The 18,370-nt window shown below is 36.4% G+C and overlaps 3 protein-coding genes across 5 annotated transcripts in view; all 3 read left to right on the plus strand.

The window, feature by feature from the left end:
* The first annotated feature begins 207 nt into the window (after positions 1-207).
* On the plus strand, positions 208-6,751 carry slc66a1 (solute carrier family 66 member 1). 3 transcript variants are annotated; one of them, XM_079637651.1, is made up of 9 exons: positions 208-307; positions 1,341-1,407; positions 1,612-1,783; positions 2,452-2,581; positions 2,745-2,832; positions 3,125-3,285; positions 3,383-3,475; positions 5,185-5,370; positions 6,184-6,751. In XM_079637651.1, exons 3-9 carry the CDS (start codon positions 1,614-1,616, stop codon positions 6,268-6,270), a joined length of 915 nt encoding a protein of 304 aa, XP_079493777.1. In that variant the 5' UTR covers positions 208-307; positions 1,341-1,407; positions 1,612-1,613; the 3' UTR covers positions 6,271-6,751. The 3 variants fall into 3 exon arrangements, with proteins under 3 accessions (XP_079493777.1, XP_079493776.1, XP_079493778.1); XM_079637650.1 differs by lacking the exon at positions 208-307 and having other exon boundaries at positions 1,055-1,407; XM_079637652.1 differs by lacking the exon at positions 208-307 and having other exon boundaries at positions 1,341-1,406; positions 1,602-1,783.
* Positions 6,752-8,389: 1,638 nt separating this feature from the next.
* Positions 8,390-18,370, plus strand: part of LOC307011478 (serine/threonine-protein kinase SBK1) — a 381,893-nt gene continuing 371,912 nt past the window's right edge. Inside the window, exon 1 of the mRNA XM_079637196.1 lies at positions 8,390-8,457. The gene's annotated coding sequence lies outside the window, so the exon portion shown is untranslated. The remainder of the gene's footprint in view (positions 8,458-18,370) is intronic.
* The window catches only part of nr1h5 (nuclear receptor subfamily 1, group H, member 5), a 13,163-nt gene continuing 4,165 nt past the window's right edge, over positions 9,373-18,370 (plus strand). The window contains exons 1-3 of the mRNA XM_079638663.1: positions 9,373-9,859; positions 14,721-14,860; positions 18,022-18,363. Of these exons, the coding sequence (XP_079494789.1) occupies positions 14,764-14,860; positions 18,022-18,363 (439 nt within the window). The 5' untranslated portion in view covers positions 9,373-9,859; positions 14,721-14,763. The remainder of the gene's footprint in view (positions 9,860-14,720; positions 14,861-18,021; positions 18,364-18,370) is intronic.

Raw genomic sequence — 18,370 nt, forward strand, 5'->3', positions numbered from 1 at the left:
AGCTTAATGTAGTCAAGACTTTAGTTTTACAGATGATGGCTTAAAAAACGAACCTGTCATGAGAAATACTCGATGGAGCAAAAATGGTGACAACTAGAAATGTTCACCTCTTCATTTTATACATTGGGCGCCCTATACACTCGTGTAAACCGACATGACTCCATTACTGTAGGTTTTATACTCTCAAGAAATCGTTTTTTTTGCGTCACGTTTTGCTGAATGGGCTGTTGTGAAGTCAGGCGTGGTGATCAGCTGATATGAGCGGAGCTGTTTGTGTCTGGAGGTGACGGAGCGTTACTTTGACAAGGTAAAGAAAAAGTTTAAACTGATATATTTTTTTTAGAACACATACTTTTTCTTTAAGTACACGTAACTTATTTTAGTTAAAAAATGTTCATTTACACGCGTCCCGAAGCTCTGGACGCAACACAGTTAATCAACAGTGTGCTGCTACAAAAAACAATTAATTTCACGCCGTTTTGTGAAAATGTGAGACATGTCGATCACCATGTAGTGCCTCTTTGTTGACATGTCGACCAAAGCAAATTCATTGGGAAAATGACCTGTACATTGTTACAAAGGTTAAGCATCAGTATATATTGTTTATTAGATCAAAGGTTTTTAGCATCAAAGTACTATATATTGTTTATTAGATACGATTTTTTTGCATCAAATCATAGAGACTTTAGTTTCTTTCTTCAATCGGTGATTGCGAAAATGAAGCTACGACTTGCACACTGAAGGGTTTAAACTGCTGGACATTTTGAATGGATTATTCAAATGATCTGAATGATTAATTCACGAATCTGAATCATTCGAGCGGTTCTTCAGTTACCTTAAAACATCAGCAGTAGAAATGATACCAATGTTTGCCTCTTAATTATATGAGTTTTATAAAAGCATATAGAAACAGCTCTTATATATATATATATATAAAACGCTAAAAAAAAAACATTTCAAGCAAGATGGTGCTAATTTTTAGAACAATTATTATTGTTAAATGTTATTCCAAAGTACAGAACATAAAAGGCCGTTCACAGTCGAACGCGGAAGAGTGATAAAGGCTTAACCGCTTTAATGGCACGTTTGTGTTTCATGAAACACGTGACGCATTTACGTCACGACGCAAAATAAAGCTGAAACGTTCTTTTACCGAACTGTTCAAAAGAAACTATTCTCGAACACGAGTCGGACTTCCCATCACTAGAGCGAGGCGTTTGATCTTGTCCAACCCACTCTGGCGATGCTTTCCTGCATGATGACGTCGTGCTTCAGCCATCCAATCACAGCGCTAAGCGATGACCTCGTTGTTTTGACGACTTGTTTGTTTTCTTCTCTAGGTGACTGCGGTATAAGATTCACATACTTCTACTATTCTACCTCAGCAGCTGAAGATCTACACCACAGGTAATGCGCTAAAGCTATAAGTATAAGCTTCAAGCTGTAAGTGTTTTAACAGCACAGCACTCGCTGTTTCGTTTGCAGTATCAACACTTCTGTTTTCACAAGAATGATGCAAACAGCCCAGGCGGCGTTCTTGTGAAAACAGAAGAACATGCAAATTAGGAGGATTTTTATTTCTGTTTTGTTTCATTACTGCTGTTTTTCAAGTGATGTCGGACGGGCTTGTGCTCGGTGGTGATGGAAACTTCAGCTCTCTCTGCCCACATGGGATCGCGTGGATTTGGTATGGACTTGGGGAATGTGCCCAGGATGCCAGGGACATTGCCAGTGTGGTTCTGGGACTGCTGTCAATAGTTTGCTTTATGGTGTCCTCAATACCGTAAGTACACCAACTCTTATAAGTGGATGATGTTGCTCTGTGTATGCCTCAGTTTTGCCATATTAGAAATAAAATGTTCATTATGAACACTTATAATTATGAACACTTATACACTGCTATTCAAAAGGTTGGTGTCAGTAAGATTTTAATGAAATTAATACTTTAATTCAGCAAGGATGTATTGAATTAATCAAACGTGACAGTAAAGACAATTTCAATTTAGTATAAATACTGTTCTTTTGAACTTTCTATTCATCAAAGAATCCAAAAAAACAAAAACAAAAATCATGGTTTCCACAAAAATATTAAGCAGCATAACTGTTTACAACATTCATAATAATAAGAAATCTTTCTTGAGCAGCAAATCAGGACATTCGATTGATCATGACACTGAAGACTGGAGTACTGATGCTAAACATTCAGTTCATTATCACAGGAATAAATGGCATTTTAATTCAAACAGAAAACTGTTTTTAAACTGCGTATTAATATTTCACTAAATTACTTTTTTTATTGTATTTTTGTACCAAATAAATGTAGCCTTATAAGAGACTAATTTAAAAAAACATTAAATAAATTCTTACAGACCCCAAACTTTTGAACGGTAGTGTAAAGTGACATTTTGCACATGATAAGATATAATGAGATCATACTGTCTGTTACTGTAGGCAATACTACAATTCCTGGAAGACAGGGAATATGGACAGCGCTCTGTCTATTTGGTTTTTGTTATTGTGGCTGGCAGGTGACTCGTGTAATCTTACTGGATCGTTCTTAGCCGATCAACTTCCACTACAGGTGAGGAATAATTTTCTTTGGATAAAATCTCTGCTAAATTAATGAATATGTAGATTGAAGAAAATCAGCCTAATTGATTAATGATTGATCTTAAGTTAGCTGTAGTTTAAAGTAAAGCCTGGTTATATTATTATTATTTTATATTCCTTATTTTCTCCTTTAGAAATACACTGCAGTGTACTACGTCCTGGCAGACATGCTAATGCTGTTTATGTACATGTATTATAAACTAAAGAATAAAGCATCTAGGGGTGAGTTGGAAATCATGCCTTACTTGAGAGACTTGTAATGTTGGTTGAATGTGTTGTGAGTAGGCTATATGTAATTGGTTGCTTTAAAGGACATGCCTTGCTTTCATTCATTTTTAATGTAATATTTATATTTAATTTTATTTCAACTTCATTTCAATTCCCAGAACTGATTTTTAATAGCTTTAGTTAACAATAACACTGCTCGAGGCTGACCCTCGGCCTTCACAGTCTGTTATAAGATTGTGCTGATGCTTGAAACACTGATTCGTGGAACTGTCTTTCTCCTCTGTAGACAGTAACAGTGCATTGCTAAATGCAGTCAGTATGCTGTGTCTTCTGGGAATTACATCTTCCCTCCTTAGCCTCCCTCGCTCTGCCCTAGAGGATCAGATTCCCGCGGGGTTCAAGGGTCGGACACTGCTGGCCGTGGAGGGGGACAACGGTTCGGTGCAGGTAACTAGCGTTGCTTTTATCATTGAGTTGAGTTGCACTTAATTCATTTATGTGGTTTCAGCATTGGTTCGGGACTTAATGTTTTCATGTTTTTCAGCCCTTCTCAACAAAGGAGATTATAGGCTTTGTCATCGGCTCTTTCTCTTCAGTACTTTATTTATGCTCCAGATTGCCACAGATGTACACTAATGTAAGTTTTACACTGATGTTGATTCTCACATAATCTATCAAGAACATGTCCAGGTCATATTTTACCCCATAATTAAAAGAAAGACATTTTAATTGAAGTTTTCTTCTGTTTTAGCAAAATATATAGTCTATTTTTTTAAGACTATTAAATCAGGGTGCACACTGTATGATTTGGCCACGATTTGGCGGAGACAAATTTTGCGAATCCTAAGATTCCTCTGATCCGAGGCCAAAATCGGAAGACTTCAATCTCTAGTTTGACATGTTTACCAACAGCCGATTTTTTTACCTCTGACGAAATTCTGTCAGTGTCAGAAGTTTTGAGGCACAGTCCTGTAGTGCGACTTCTACGACAACCATGTAAGTTTTGTGAATATGATACAACAATGCTCCTGCTGGCTGGCAACTTAAAAAAAACACTGGCATCAAAAGTGTAATTTGATGTATGCTATTAATACAGCTACAATTATTACACATATGCATTCAGATCTTTAAATTAAATATATACATATGTTGCTTCTTAGGCTACATTCACACTGCGAGCCTTAGTGCTCAAATCCGATTTATTGCTCGGATCAGATTATTATAATTTTTTTTGTATAGCTGTTCACATTGTTGTTTTAAATGTGGCCAATATCAGATCTCAGTGTGAACAGATCATGGTCCTGAACTGACCAGCACGCGCAAAAGAACGATAAAAAGACTTCAAACAGCACGCTGTCAAACGGAAGTAAACATGGAGAACATAAAGGAAACAATTACGTGCTTATAGTGTGATCTGCCGCAGAAGTCAGCGAATTTATGCACAGCCGATATAAAAAACAAAGAGAAGAATGTGAAAAAAGAGCAGAATATTTAAACACATGATACAAGCCCATGTTTTGCTTGTATATTTGTCACTGTAACTCTTTCTACTGCCACCTTTCACAACGGTCTTGAAAACTTTGGGTATGTAAAAGTGACTCCCGTGAACAGAATTGTGACGTATGTTGCTCTAGAGTGATGTAAAAGTCTCTTGAATTCCGATATGACTGTTCAGATTGAGGTTGCATTGCAAAACATCTGACTTGTGTTGGATTTAGAACCACATATGGAAGTGGCCCAAATCGGAATTGAAATCAGATTCCATGTGGTTTGTGCTGTTCACACTGTCATGAGAAAAACAGATCTGAGTCACATATGTGACCCTGAATCACAAAACCAGTCACAAGTCGCACGGGTATATTTGTGGCAATAGCCAACAATACATTGTATGGGTCAAAATTATTGATTTTTCTTTTATGCCAAAAATCATTAGGATATTAAGTAAAGATCATGTTCCATGAAGATATGTTGTAAATTTCCTACCGTAATTATATAAAACATTTATTTTTGAGAGTGAATGTAGCACAATCGCCAACATAAATGGACTACTTTGAAGCCGATTTTCTCAATGTTTCAAAAAAAATGTCACCCTCAGATTCCAGATTTCCAAATAGTTGTATCTCGTCCAAATATTGTCTAAAATATAAACAAACCATACATCAACGGAAAGCTTATTTATTCAGCTTTCAGTTGATGTATAAATCCCAATTTAAAAAAATCGACCCATGTGACTGGTTTTGTGGTCCAGGGTCACATATGAGCAAAAATCAGATTTAGGTTACATTTACCTGCAGTCTGAACGTAGCCTGGCTTAGTGTAATGTAAATCTATCTTGCTGTCTTGCAGTATCGGAGGAAGTCAACAGAGGGCGTATCTTTTTTCCTGTTTGCTCTGGTAATTCTGGGAAACACAACATATGGCATCAGTGTGATACTGAAGAACCCAGATCTGGGGCAGGGAGAGACCAGCTACCTCGTGCACCACCTCCCCTGGCTCATCGGCAGCCTGGGAACGCTCTCACTGGACCTTATCGTATCCTTTTAAGAAACTGAGCTGGGAGAGGATCATTGAACACAGTCCTCATGGACGTACAGCCACAAAATGATGTGAAATTGAATATGGAAGACTAAACGGGCTCATGAAATGTTGCGAGAAAAAGTCCCATACAAAAAATCATAATGCTCTTCTTAACCCTTTAAGTGTCACCCCCCTTTTTTTGAAAATACATGAAAATGCACTTTCCGAACTTAAATGTTTGTAACTCAAGAATGCTTTGGAATATGGATGTAAGATTGGTCTTGTTTTAAAGAAGAAAATTTGCAGATTTTTGTAGAAGTGAAATAAATTAAGAAAGTGTAACAGAAAAAAAGTCATAGAAGTTTGAGTTTATGAAAAAAAAAATAATAATAATTCATTTTTAATTTTGATATTTTTTAATAGCTTATTTTAATATATAAATGTTTTATTTTAATAAGTGAATAATGGATTCATGTTTTATACAATGCACCAGGTTTAACTGTTGGGTAAAATGCATAAATTGATTAATTGACAAAAGTTTGTTTTGAGAACATGCAGTCAAAGGTCACGTGACTGATATTATAGACAACATTGCATAAATGTCTGAGTCATCGTGTGTTTGACATTCTGGATCACTTGAGGTCACGTATATTGACAAAACTCTGATCGTTGCCAAAGCATTCAACTACATTTGGATCATGTGACTTCCTTTCATGTGAAGCACATTTGTCACAATCCCCTGAGCACTGAGGCTGAGCCTTGTTGTTTAAATTCATTCAGGATAGTTTGAAAATGTTTCAGCTTTTTTGCCTTAACGCTTTTCTTCAGATTTCCGTGCAGTTCATGAAGTACAGCAAACCTCCCCGGGTTTCTGCAGATGGAGATGAAGAGACTGCTGCACTCCTCCAAAACTGAACTATTCCCATTCCTGCTGTGATTGGATGAAATACTGGAGATGTTTTTTGAGCATCACATTTCCACAGCCACAGCTGACAGATATTTTTTTCTAATAGTTTACAAATGTTTTTTTGTTTTTTTTATCAATGCATGCAATTATGTACATTTTCTTTTGTACAGTAGAATAAACGTTGCATTTGGCAGCTCTAGCAGTCTTGACTGAGAAAGAACTGTGAAAATGGGCTGCCGTAAATCTGTGTACTGTAATGATAGGCCGTTTTCATGTAATCTATAATAGAAATGTTTTGCTATTGTAAAGATGTTTTTAATCTTCAAATTGTTGCCTTTGATTTGATTTTGCACTGCACCTTTCAGTCACTTGGTAACTTCTTTTATTGAAGTTCTTATTTTTAAGTCTTATTTGACTTTGTCTTTTTTTGTTGTTGTTCTCTATCACAGCACAACATTCACTAAAGATTTATGTTTTTCTGAGGCCAAACTTGCTTGAACTGTTTATTTATTGTGTGTGTGTGTGTGTGTGTGTGTGTGTGTGTGTGCTGTGTTCAGGTAAGCCCTATGTCATGATATCCTGGAAATCCAGAGTTCTCGCGAGAGCACAAGTTGAATTTGCTCAGCTGGTGTCGAGTAATAATGATCATTAAATATGCCCCTCTATCTGAACTGCATTAATAATCATTTCGACTTGGAGATCAAAGGTCAAGTTCATCCCCTGGAGAATCTTGATGAATCTCAATGGTAATGCTTATTTCCAAATAAATTATCTATTGTAGGGTAGATTTAAAGGTATTAAAACGTGTGATTTATACATTTGTTCTCAGTACAGGTGTTTTAATGGTGTTTGTTATAAATAAAGGATCTGTTCAGAAACCTAGTAGGTTGCCCTACTGCCTTCAAAGGCAGTAAATGAAATGGAAAGAATCTCCATCAATGTTATTTTAGTATTATTCATATTCTACTATAATAATTATTAGTATTTAGTTTTAGTAGTTTTATTATGCGCTTTTGTCATTTTGAATTTTTTATTCAGTTTGTCATTTTAGTACTTGAACAAACTTATTTTATTTCAGTTAGTTGCTAAAGCACGTTATTTTTTTTCATCTAATATTTTTTTTCAGCTTTATTTTATATTCAACTTTATTTAAATGTAATGAAAATTATTATTAATATTTTTAGTTAACAATGATCTCCATATTGAACGATTTTGTGTCATATCTCCTGACGCATGTCTCCTCACACCAAGTATGTATACTGTGTATAAATTACACAGAAGCAAAAGTAAAAAAAAAAAAAAAAACTTTTACACTCTTGCCACTGGTTTATTTCCCCCCCTGCAGGTTAAAGGGTTAGTTCACCCAAAAATGAAAATAATGTCATTAATGACTCACCCTCATGTCGTTCTAAGCCCGTAAGACCTCCGTTCATCTTCGGAACACAGTTTAAGATATTTTAGATTTAGTCCGAGAGATTTCTGTCCCTCCATTGAAGCTGTATATACAGTATACTGTCCATGTCCATAAAGGTAATATAAACATAATCAAAGTAGTCCATGTGACATCAGTGGGTTAGTTAGAAGTTTTTGAAGCATCGAAAATACTTTTTGGTCCAAAAATAACACAAAATAAGACTTTATTCAGCATTGTATTCTCTCCCGGGTCTGTTGTGAATCTGCGTTCAGGACTCCGCAGTGACGCTGCTGACGTAAGACGCTGATGACGTGTTATCTGGTGCGCCCGAGCTTCGTTTACAGTCTAAGATTACAGCTATTCTACATTGTTTGCGTGGATATCATTTTTTTAATGGTGCGTAAATGTGCATGTCGCGGATGAGACACTTTTACAGCGTGCGTTTCCCTCAGTCTATAAATGAAGCTCGGGCGCACCAGATAACACGTCATCAGCGTCTTACGCCATCAGCGTAACTGTGAAGGATTGACAACAGACCCGGGAGAGAATACAATGCTGAATAAAGTCTTATTTTGTGTTATTTTTGGACCAAAAAGTATTTTCGATGCTTCAAAAACTTCTAACTAACCCACTGATGTCACATGGACTACTTTGATGATGTTTAGTATACTGTATATACAGCTTCAATGGAGGGACAGAAATCTCTCGGACTAAATCTAAAATATCTTAAACTGTGTTCCGAAGATGAACGGAGGTCTTACGGGCTTAGAACGACATGAGGGTGAGTCATTAATGACATTATTTTCATTTTTGGGTGAACTAACCCTTTAAAGGTTTGGCATAAATTTGACTGAAATGCTTGTATTGAAATATTTTATATTCTACCAAAGATAAAACATCCTTAATTTGAGCTGTGTTTATGATCATTACTTTACAGTGGTTTTCAGTTTGCATATCAGTGACTGTAAAATATCTATTTTAGGTACGGGAGGGGCATATTTGGAGTTTTAATATTTAAGATATGGTCATTGTTGGGGTAATTTTGAATGGCAATTAGGCTAGTTTTGTAACGCATACCTCGCAACCCTACATATGTGAGATGCTGCCTTTAAATGTGGCTAAAATAGGTTTTTTTCTAAAGGTTGTGCTATTGTGCTGCTTACCTTTCGGAACAACCTTTGTGTGGCTTTTGTGCTAATGCTTCCTTAAAATACTGCCTATGTACTCAACTGACTAGTTTTCAAAACTAGAATCTCTGTCACATTTTTTTTTTTTTCATTTCAGGAAGAACCTTGGCTCCTCATTCTACCCCATGGTTCATATCAGAAGCGCTGTTGTTCCTGTAAAAACACATCTATGTTGTTTTTGCTCATTACAACAGTCGCTGTCATTAGTATCCTGTGAGTTAAGAGCATTAGGGATGGATCTGCAACCCGCAGAATGTCCCCTCTGCCCCCAGTTAAGGACATAAAGGGCCCACCCATGGAGCAGGAGAGAGTTTGGGGTCTCTCTCTCTCTCTCTCTCTCTCTGTGTGTGTGTGTGTGTGTGTGAGGGAGAGAGACAGATAAGGGGATCTTGAGTAGCGTGCGTCCAGCTGAATTGTGTAGTGACACGTGGGAGTTAGTCGGGGTGGTTGTGAAACCCGGGCTGAGCAAGTACGTTCTCGGAGCGGCAGGAAGAACGGAGAGATAGTGAGCGCTCATCCATCAGTTAGATGAACTAGGGCTGTTTATAAACACTGGGCTGCTGGGAATGTTCTAATGAGCCCACTGTTTCACGTAGTGCATGTCCAGAAATCACTCATTATTTCACTTAAACAGCTCCTCGCTCCCACCACGGCCCTCTCAGATTTTGTTCAACAGGTTCAGACTTCTAGATATCCATTCCTAACTTTTACGCTGACAGTGAGGTTGATCTTCAAAGCTCTCGTTGCCCTCATCACAGTGTTAAACTGTCCTTTTTTGTGTATTATCGACTTTGTGTGCCCCCGTCTTTAAACTCGCACACATATTGGTGTGTTTGAATTAATGGTTTGCGTTGGAGGGACACGCTGTTTGTTTTGCGCATGTGTGTTCCAGTGTGTGCTTGGCAAGTGTTGGACGTCAGGGGCTGAACTGCTGTCAACATCACAAATGCAAGAGGCAAATCAAGCTGAGATCCAGCACACGCAACATCAGCACTGGTGAGTACACAAAATCAGTTTTCTCTAGAAACTGTACCAGTCGAAAGGATCGTTAAATGCTTAAAATATCAATACTTGCATAGGAATTTCTGGTTATACTTTATTTAAGGTGACGTAGTTATATTGTACTTACTCAAATAAGTGAGTAATATTAATTAACTACACGTACTTACTATAGAGTTATGGTTTGGTTTAGTTAATAAGTTTAGTAATTATGCATAATTTACCGATATTACTATAGTAAGCACATGTAACTATGTCACCTTAAAATAACGTGTTACCGAATTTCTTCACAAGAATTAAAAAACAAAAACAAACTATTTTTATAAAGGATTATTTGGACCACATCGTAAAGGAAAAGCAGCTATTAAGTGTCCAGCATCGCAATGATTTGTTTAAAAAAAGCATAAAGCACGTTTTTATTTGTTAAGTGTGACATTTTCTCATACTACCATTAGTTGTGATAGTTTTCATAGTGTTGATGGACTTTCAATTTTTCTAAAATGTGTATATTAGTAATAATAAAACTAAGTGAATGTGTGCATGTATCAGAATTGAGAGGAATCATTTTGATTAGTTAATATATTAATATTTATTAATTTTTCATGTAGTCTACCGTTCAAATGTGTGGAGTATATAATATTTTTTTTTTAATAAAATCTCTTATGCTCACTGAGGTTACATTTATTTGATCAAAAATCATAAATCGTATTGTAAAATAACATTACAGTTTAAAATAACTCTTTTCTATTTGAATATATATTTAAAAAGTCATTTATTCCTGTGATGCAAAGCTGAATTTTCAGCATCATTACTCCAGTCTTCAGTGTCACACGATCCTTCAGAAATCATTCAAATACGCTGATTTGCTGCTCAAGAAACATTTCTGATTATTATCAATGTTAAAAACCGTTGTGCTGCTTAATAGTTTTGTGGAAACCGTGACCAATATTTGTATTGTGTTTATTTGAAATAGAAACCATATGTAACAATGTAAAAGTCTTTACTGTAATTTTTGGCATTTATAATACATTTATTTCAAATAAAATATGAATGACCCTAAGATTTTTAACAGTAGTGTATTTACGGTAGACTAAACATTCAACAATGACACAATGCATAAAATATCGATTTGTTGAGTTGAACAAAGTTCTATGAATGCCTTGAAGTTTTGTAAATCACTTTATACCTTTCCAACTTCCTTTGCTAAGTAACTGCTTTTTTTTTTTGTCTAGTTCTCACACAACAAACATCATTATCTTTAGTTCTTGGGTTTGTTGGGTCAGTGTGAACATGACAGTTCTGTTTCCCAACATTCTAAATCCAACAGACAACTTAAGAATGTTTGGCATTTGTAGAGCAGTCATTTAGACATTCTGTCTGTGAGCTGCTACACAGAAGTCAACACCACTGACAGAAGTCAAAGAGAAGTTGCCATTTGATCAATATACACTGTTTTTAATAGAATAGACTGCTTCAATTGTGTTATCTATGCAGATACCATTGAGATAGTTGAGTTAACCAGCCTTACGTCAGTCTGTCGTGATCACCTACATTCATTCAAAACATTACAAGTACCTCTGGACTTTAGTCCAAAACCCCCCAAACTGTCCCTGCGCAAGGCCGTCTAATCCAAGAGTCCTGTTTCCTGCTTAAATCTGTAAACACAGCCTGGCTACAAGCAGATAGCTAACATCAAATAACATAACAGATGGATAAACTAAGATATGCTGGCAAAAATAGTGGATGCAGTGCTTTGTGGATGTTTCTAGATGTATAACATGATTGTTCACCATCTTCTAATGCAAACTGTTCTCCTATGAGGGCTTCTCACGCCAAACATTCATCCAACACTCTTAAAAATAAAGGTTCTTCATTGGCATCAAAGGTTCCATGAAGAACCTTTAATTTCCATAAAAGGTGCTTTAAAGTGGAAAAAGGTTCTTCACACTAAGACAAAAAAAGGGTTCTTTTGAGAACTGTTCACTAAAAGAATATTTTAGGAACCAAAAATGGTTCTTCTATTGCAGGGGTTTTCAAACTGGGGTCCGGAGGTGCCCAGGGGAACGCAAGAGAGTGCTAGGGGGTCCGTGAAAAATGTAGAGAAAATCACTATGAAAATTAATTATTTAACTAATGCTTTTGATTTCAAATAAATAAAAAATTAGATTTAAATAATACACATTTTGATACAGAGCCCCTAAAGAGACAAAAATATGAGATGGGAGGAAAATGCTTTTGCAGTCTCTCGCAAAATGTTTGTGTTTCCCAGAGAAAACAGTATTTTGCGAGCAAACACAGTTTCTCAGGAGAACGCAAACGTTTTGTGAGTGAACGCAAAGTTTTTCAGGGGAACGTAAATGCAAAAGTTTTAAAATATATTTTTATTCCACCGCCATGTCCCTTTCTTTAGAAGCTCCATAATTTGATAAATAAAAACGTTGATTTAAATAAATAAATAGATAAAATAAGTACAATAATTATCTAAGTACAGTCCTTTAGTATGTAGAAAAAAGTAAATGTTGTTGACAGAAACAAAATATTTTCCAAAATAAGTTTAGACGTTTATAGTATACATTTATATATGAAAATATATCACTCAAATTAGGATGATTATATTTGGGGTCCGTGGTCTAAAAGATTGGAAACCCCTGTTCTATAGCAACGCTGTGAAAAAAAAAAACAATTGTTATGATACGCTAAAGGCATGTTTATTTATGTAGTTGCTATTTATGATCTTGTGAAAAATGAATGAGTGTTCAAACTCATTGGAGTTTTGCTCCCTCTAACCTCATCTGGGATGAAACCATCCATGGGGTTTAAAGAAGGTCGTTTTGTTAATCGTGCACATTTTTTTAAAGTAAAGAACCCACAGTCATTGTGATGGATGGCATGGGAGTGATAGCAAAAATTTCCCTCCCTTGGGTCTCAGAGGCACTAATGATATCTATATTTCGACACTGCGAAACCGAGGTCAGCCTCTTTGAGATGCTACCACAATAACGCCATAGAGGATGTTCTATGTCAGCGCAACAAGCCGGATACGAGAGGGTACGTGTGAGCATCCATGTCATAATTTAAGGGGTTTTCAGGAAAGCCCGCCCCTTTCAAGGGGTCTAAAGTATATCGGGTGGGAAGGTTAGAGTCCTGCAGTCCTCAATCTTTTCAATGTCAAAGATTAACTGCATGACAAACAGAGCCGTGGCAAACACTGCATGTATAAACACTCCCTAAAGCTCTGGAGATGAGCTGGATGTCACTCTGTCATTCCTCTTGGGAAACGGAGAGCGACACACATTGCCACAAAGAACACAAAGTTAAAGTGAATGAGAACAGAACGAATATTTCAGAGAACATAGGTGAATATTTGAAAGATATTGAATAGTGCCCAATCAGTCATGTATTTTTTTTTGGCCTCAGCATTAAAAAGAATTTAGTATAAGGTGCTGGAAACTAAAATATTGAGCATTATGGGGTTTCTGAAAACTCATGGGTCATGCAGGTGATGTTTGAACTTTGGATGATTGTTCAAAGCATTAATATTATGCTTTAATATTTATGCTTTAATTAATATTAATAAAAAGTGCTTCAGAAACAAAGAAATCAGTTATTTTATATTGGAGTATATTCACATTACTGTTTTTATTCAAATAAACGCTGCCTTGCGTGAGCAAAAGAGACATTTTAACTGACTTTTAAAACATTTAAAAAAATCTTAACAGCAAAAACTTTTGAAGAAGTATGTACATAATACATGTTGTCACTCATATATTTGCAGTATATCACAGCATGCAACTAAAAACTGTGCTAAATATTACCGTATCTGCTGTGTATTGTTGCAGACAAAAATCTGCATTGTTGTGAACATTGACTTATTGTACAACATTCAGATCACCACTCTATGTTCTAGCAATGGTGTAAAACAAAGCATTTTCTTTCACTTCTCCACCGTGAACATAAACAATAAGACTTGTAGCATAAATGAAACTGAAAATGTGTCACTTGATTTTTTTTTAACTAGTCTGTTCACACAGCAACCCATATTGCAAACTTCTTGCCATTCTTGAAGAATTCAGAATAAATCTCTAAATGATGACTGTGATTTGTCAAGTAGGATGTGTTCCTGATGTGTTCTCAAATGCTACTTGTTGAAAGCTTTTAGAAGGCGTATGCATCCTGCTAACACTAAAATGAGTAACTTGCATTTAACTAAATAGCCTTTTTTTGTTTGTTGCAAAAACAACTTACTGATATTCAAAATGGTAGCACTTGTTTTATCCTTTGGATTAATTGCTTCTACTCCCATTAATTGCTTTTAAGTGTCTTCTGAATGAATAATTCAACGTAATCCTGCCCCAGTTTCTGAGTAAGAAATTTGCTTCCAGTGGATGTCAAGTAAAAAGCCAAAACAGGTCATTAAATTTTTTTTATATAATAGTTTTGCATCCAATATGGTGGCCACTCTCTTTAAAGTGTGTTGCGGGTCTTCTTTTGAGTTACTGGTCAAAGGTGCGAGTTTAGGTCAGCTACAGGCCAAACCTGTTGAGAGCGATTGGGACAGACAACTCTTTGTGAGGCCTTTTCTGTGAAACTCGTGCCAGAGCAGCTGTTCGGACACATGGGCCTCATCTCTCGTCTTATTCTCACAGTCAATGCTCTTCAGATCCTCTCAAAACCCCAGAGGAGCACAGACGGAGATCTCTGCAGCCTTCACTGTGTTCTGTCATAACCTTTTCGTGACAGTGATGCCTAAAATAGCTCATATTTCTCTGGGGTTGGAGTGCTTGCTGAAGAAATGTTTGAAGGCAGTGGATTACGATCCTCAAGTAGGGTGAATGAAAGTTTTTGTGCTCTTTTATAGATCCAAATATTCTGTGTGAAGAGCAAAGAATCCAACTGATCAGATGAGAGAGGGCACAGATCCTGAGATAAGCATGTCAGTCGGAGGCTACCTCTCCGCATCAGACACGTTTGACATCACAGAGCCGCCGCAGTACTATGGTAAGATTACACTTTATTATAGAAATCACTGTAATTATACACTGCCCGGCCAAAAGAAAGTTGCTGTTTAGATTTAAATAGGCACATTCTTAAGAGTCTGTGATTGGATTATTTTGATTGCATCTTTCTGTCTCGAAAGACAATGGAATCTGCGCCTTGGGGTCTCTAGATATTTGAGTTACAGCGCCTGCTGCGACTAGAGGCTGATTCTTGAAAGACATGTTCTGTTGCAATTACTGCAAGTGAAGATCCTGCCTGTCTCTGTGAATGTTGGGTCTGTTCTCTGTCGTCTGCGCTCTCTACTCTTTTTGCTAATTTCGATGCCTAGTTTGACGGCGAGCCTCCATCCATCGCATTCAATGGCTGCTTCTTCCAAGTTGTCTGGATTGATGTTGCTCGTCTTTAGGTCTTGTTTACACACATCTTTATAGCGGCGTACAGGCCTACCAACTAGAGCCAGTGGCAAGTTCGCTGTACAGCAGGTCTTTAGGCATTTTTTACATGACCGAGCCAACAGACGTCTCTGGGCGAGTAAAGCAAACATACTAGGTAACCCCACCTGTGCGAGAACATTTTTGTGTGGAACGTGGTCCTGCCAGGAGATGCCCAAAATTCGTCTTAAATTACGTAGATGGAAGACATTGAGTCTGCGTTCTTGGTAGGGATATAGAGTCCATGTTTCGGCTGATGTAGAGCAATGTGTTAAGTACGCAGGCTTGATAAAGTTGAGTTTGTAGCTTGTCAATTCAAGATCTTGATGGAAATAACATCACAACATTTATTTCCATCAAGAGGTGCATCATTTTTTTGGTCAAGATCTTGTATTGACAATGCAAGAGTCCAGGACCCTGTAAAGTCTCCTCCAGCACATCCCAAAGACTTTCAATGAGTTTAAGGTCTGGACTCATTCATGTGTGAAAATTATTCTTCATGCTCCTCCCAACCATTATTTCACAATTTGAGCTTGATGAATCTGGGCATTGCCATCCTGGAATATGGCCATGATTTGTCTTCCTTCATGGTTGTTTAAGAAAAGCTACACATTCCATCAATTAGGGCTAGAAGAACTGTTGCCTAACATATAACATGCTAGTAACATAAAAATCACTGCAATAATGATCCAATCATAGACTCTTTAAATCCAAACAGCAACTTTTTTATTGTATAATATAATATAATTTGTTTAATATAATTTGTTTAATATATATATATATATCATATATATATATATGATAATATATCATATATAATATATGATTTGTTTAGTTAACTGAAATAACTCTTAAATGCTAAAGCTAAAAGCTGAACTAAAATAAAATAAATAAGATGATAAAGATGAAAACTTAAAATATAACCAATATTGCCTTGTAAACTGCAGTTGAAGTACTTAAATTACTAAAACTGAAATATAGCTAAATATAAATAAAAATTTAAATAAATATATATTTAAAGAAAACAAAAATGACAAAAGCACATAAGAAAATTACTTAAACTAAAATTCAAATAGAAGATACAAAAATAAAAGGTAATTCAAAATATTAATAAATACTATAATAGTATAAAAATAATAGCCTACTATTTTTATGGCACTATAACTGCAATTTAAAAAATAATACATAAAATAAGCTTTCCAAAACACATTTATATGTTGCGTAGAAACATTTGATCTTACGTTCATTTCTCAAATTTGTAAGTGTGATTCAGAGAACGATGATACGCACAAAAAACCAAGCCTTGTAAACGCCACCTAATTAATGTCATCAACATATAAAATAGCACCAGTCAACATCCAAATCCTTTACTTTAGAATGGCGAGCGGCAAGAATTGCTTAGATTTCCAAATACCTGCAGTACTCCCGACTTTCTGCCACTTTCTGAAAAGTGCGTTTGCACTTTCTGAAAAGTGCGTTTCTCGGCTGAGAACGCAACGTAGAGCTGAGCACTTTTCCACTGCAAATTTTTATTAAACTACCATTTTTATAAATATGAACGTTGGTGTGGATTTTAGCACAAGCACAAAGTTCAAATCTGTATGTGTGCGCACATTTTTAGTGCTGTCCAATTTTTTTTTTAAATAATAATTTCCTCTGACCACTCAGGACAATTTCCCAGCCAATTTCTTTTTGACAAACACCAAGGTTTTCTGGTTAATTTGAGCACTGATAAAAAGATTTGTAAATTGCATGATGCACAAATGTTTTAGCCAACTATTTAAAATAAACTAAAAGAATAATTACTTAAAACTGGATGCCATCACTGATGTTGTGTTGGTCATGTGACTGATCATTTATTCAGTGGTTTGTCTCCTTCATTACCATTCATTAAATGTCATCCGAATGTCGAAAATGATTATTTCATCGCCTTGAGAAACAATTACTGTCTGATTAGCGCTTTGTTAAATTTTCAGTTTCGGTTTGTCATTTAATTCACTGTGGTGTCTCCAAAGCCAGTCAATGCTAGTATTTTAGCAAAGCTTCTCACCGACATGAATGTTTATGAAGAACTCCAGTGGTTTACAAACAGATACTAGCTCCGGAAAGTTATGCTGAAACGAGACATAAAACATCTGTGAGGAAAAACAGGATTGAAGGCCAGTAAAGAGACCACCACACAGCAGAAGGATATTTATGAATGACATGGAAAAACAGAGATGAATTTGCTGGAATTGGTTTGATAAAATGTGTTTTACTCAAATATTAAACATTTTCTCATGTGAAATATTTTTTCTTGCTTATTGTCACAATTAGTTCTGAAGTGTCCGTTAATAATGGGGGAAAATGTCTTGTGCAGATGTGCTTGAGAAATGCTGCCAACTGTGATGTGATTCCTCTATGGGGGAACTCAAATCTAAAATCACTCTTCATGACCTTCCATCTGACAGAAAAAACATCAGGAATGCTCAATTCTGTACGGTTAATAAAACCTCCATAAGCTACAAAGCAAATAACAACCCTAAACAAAACTGTAACTTCAGCTGCATCCTGTTTCCAGAGAAAGAAAAGATTCAAAAGGTCTTGCTCTGGGCTTTTTTTTTTATAACATCCCAATGGCCTCATAAAAGTCATTAGGTAATTCAAGAATCATGTGAAAAAGAAACATATTTCTTGTGAAACATTTTCAATCATTTCATTCATCAAGATGTTCTCCTATCCTTGCTGCAGATGTTCTTGTGGATCCACTGAGCTGCTCTTACCAAGAACCGGATCTACAAAGTCCTCTCTATGGGCAGCAGCCGTTCAGCCCCGTTAATGTGCAGTTCTCCATGTACGGAGCGCCAAACGTTCAAGCATGCAACCCGCCGTACCCCTACAGCCATCAGTGCTCCTCTGAGTACATCTGTGAGCCCGAGATAGAGGTCCAAAGCCCAACCAGAGGCAGCATTATTGGTCTTCCAGTGCTGAAAAGGCCCAGGATGGGCCATGGAGCTCGGGTAAAAGGCCAGGATGAGCTGTGTGTGGTGTGTGGAGATAAAGCCTCGGGATATCACTACAATGCCCTCACCTGTGAGGG

Source organism: Phoxinus phoxinus (genome assembly GCF_949152265.1).
Source record: "Phoxinus phoxinus genome assembly, chromosome: 15".
Lineage (NCBI taxonomy): Eukaryota > Metazoa > Chordata > Actinopteri > Cypriniformes > Leuciscidae > Phoxinus > Phoxinus phoxinus.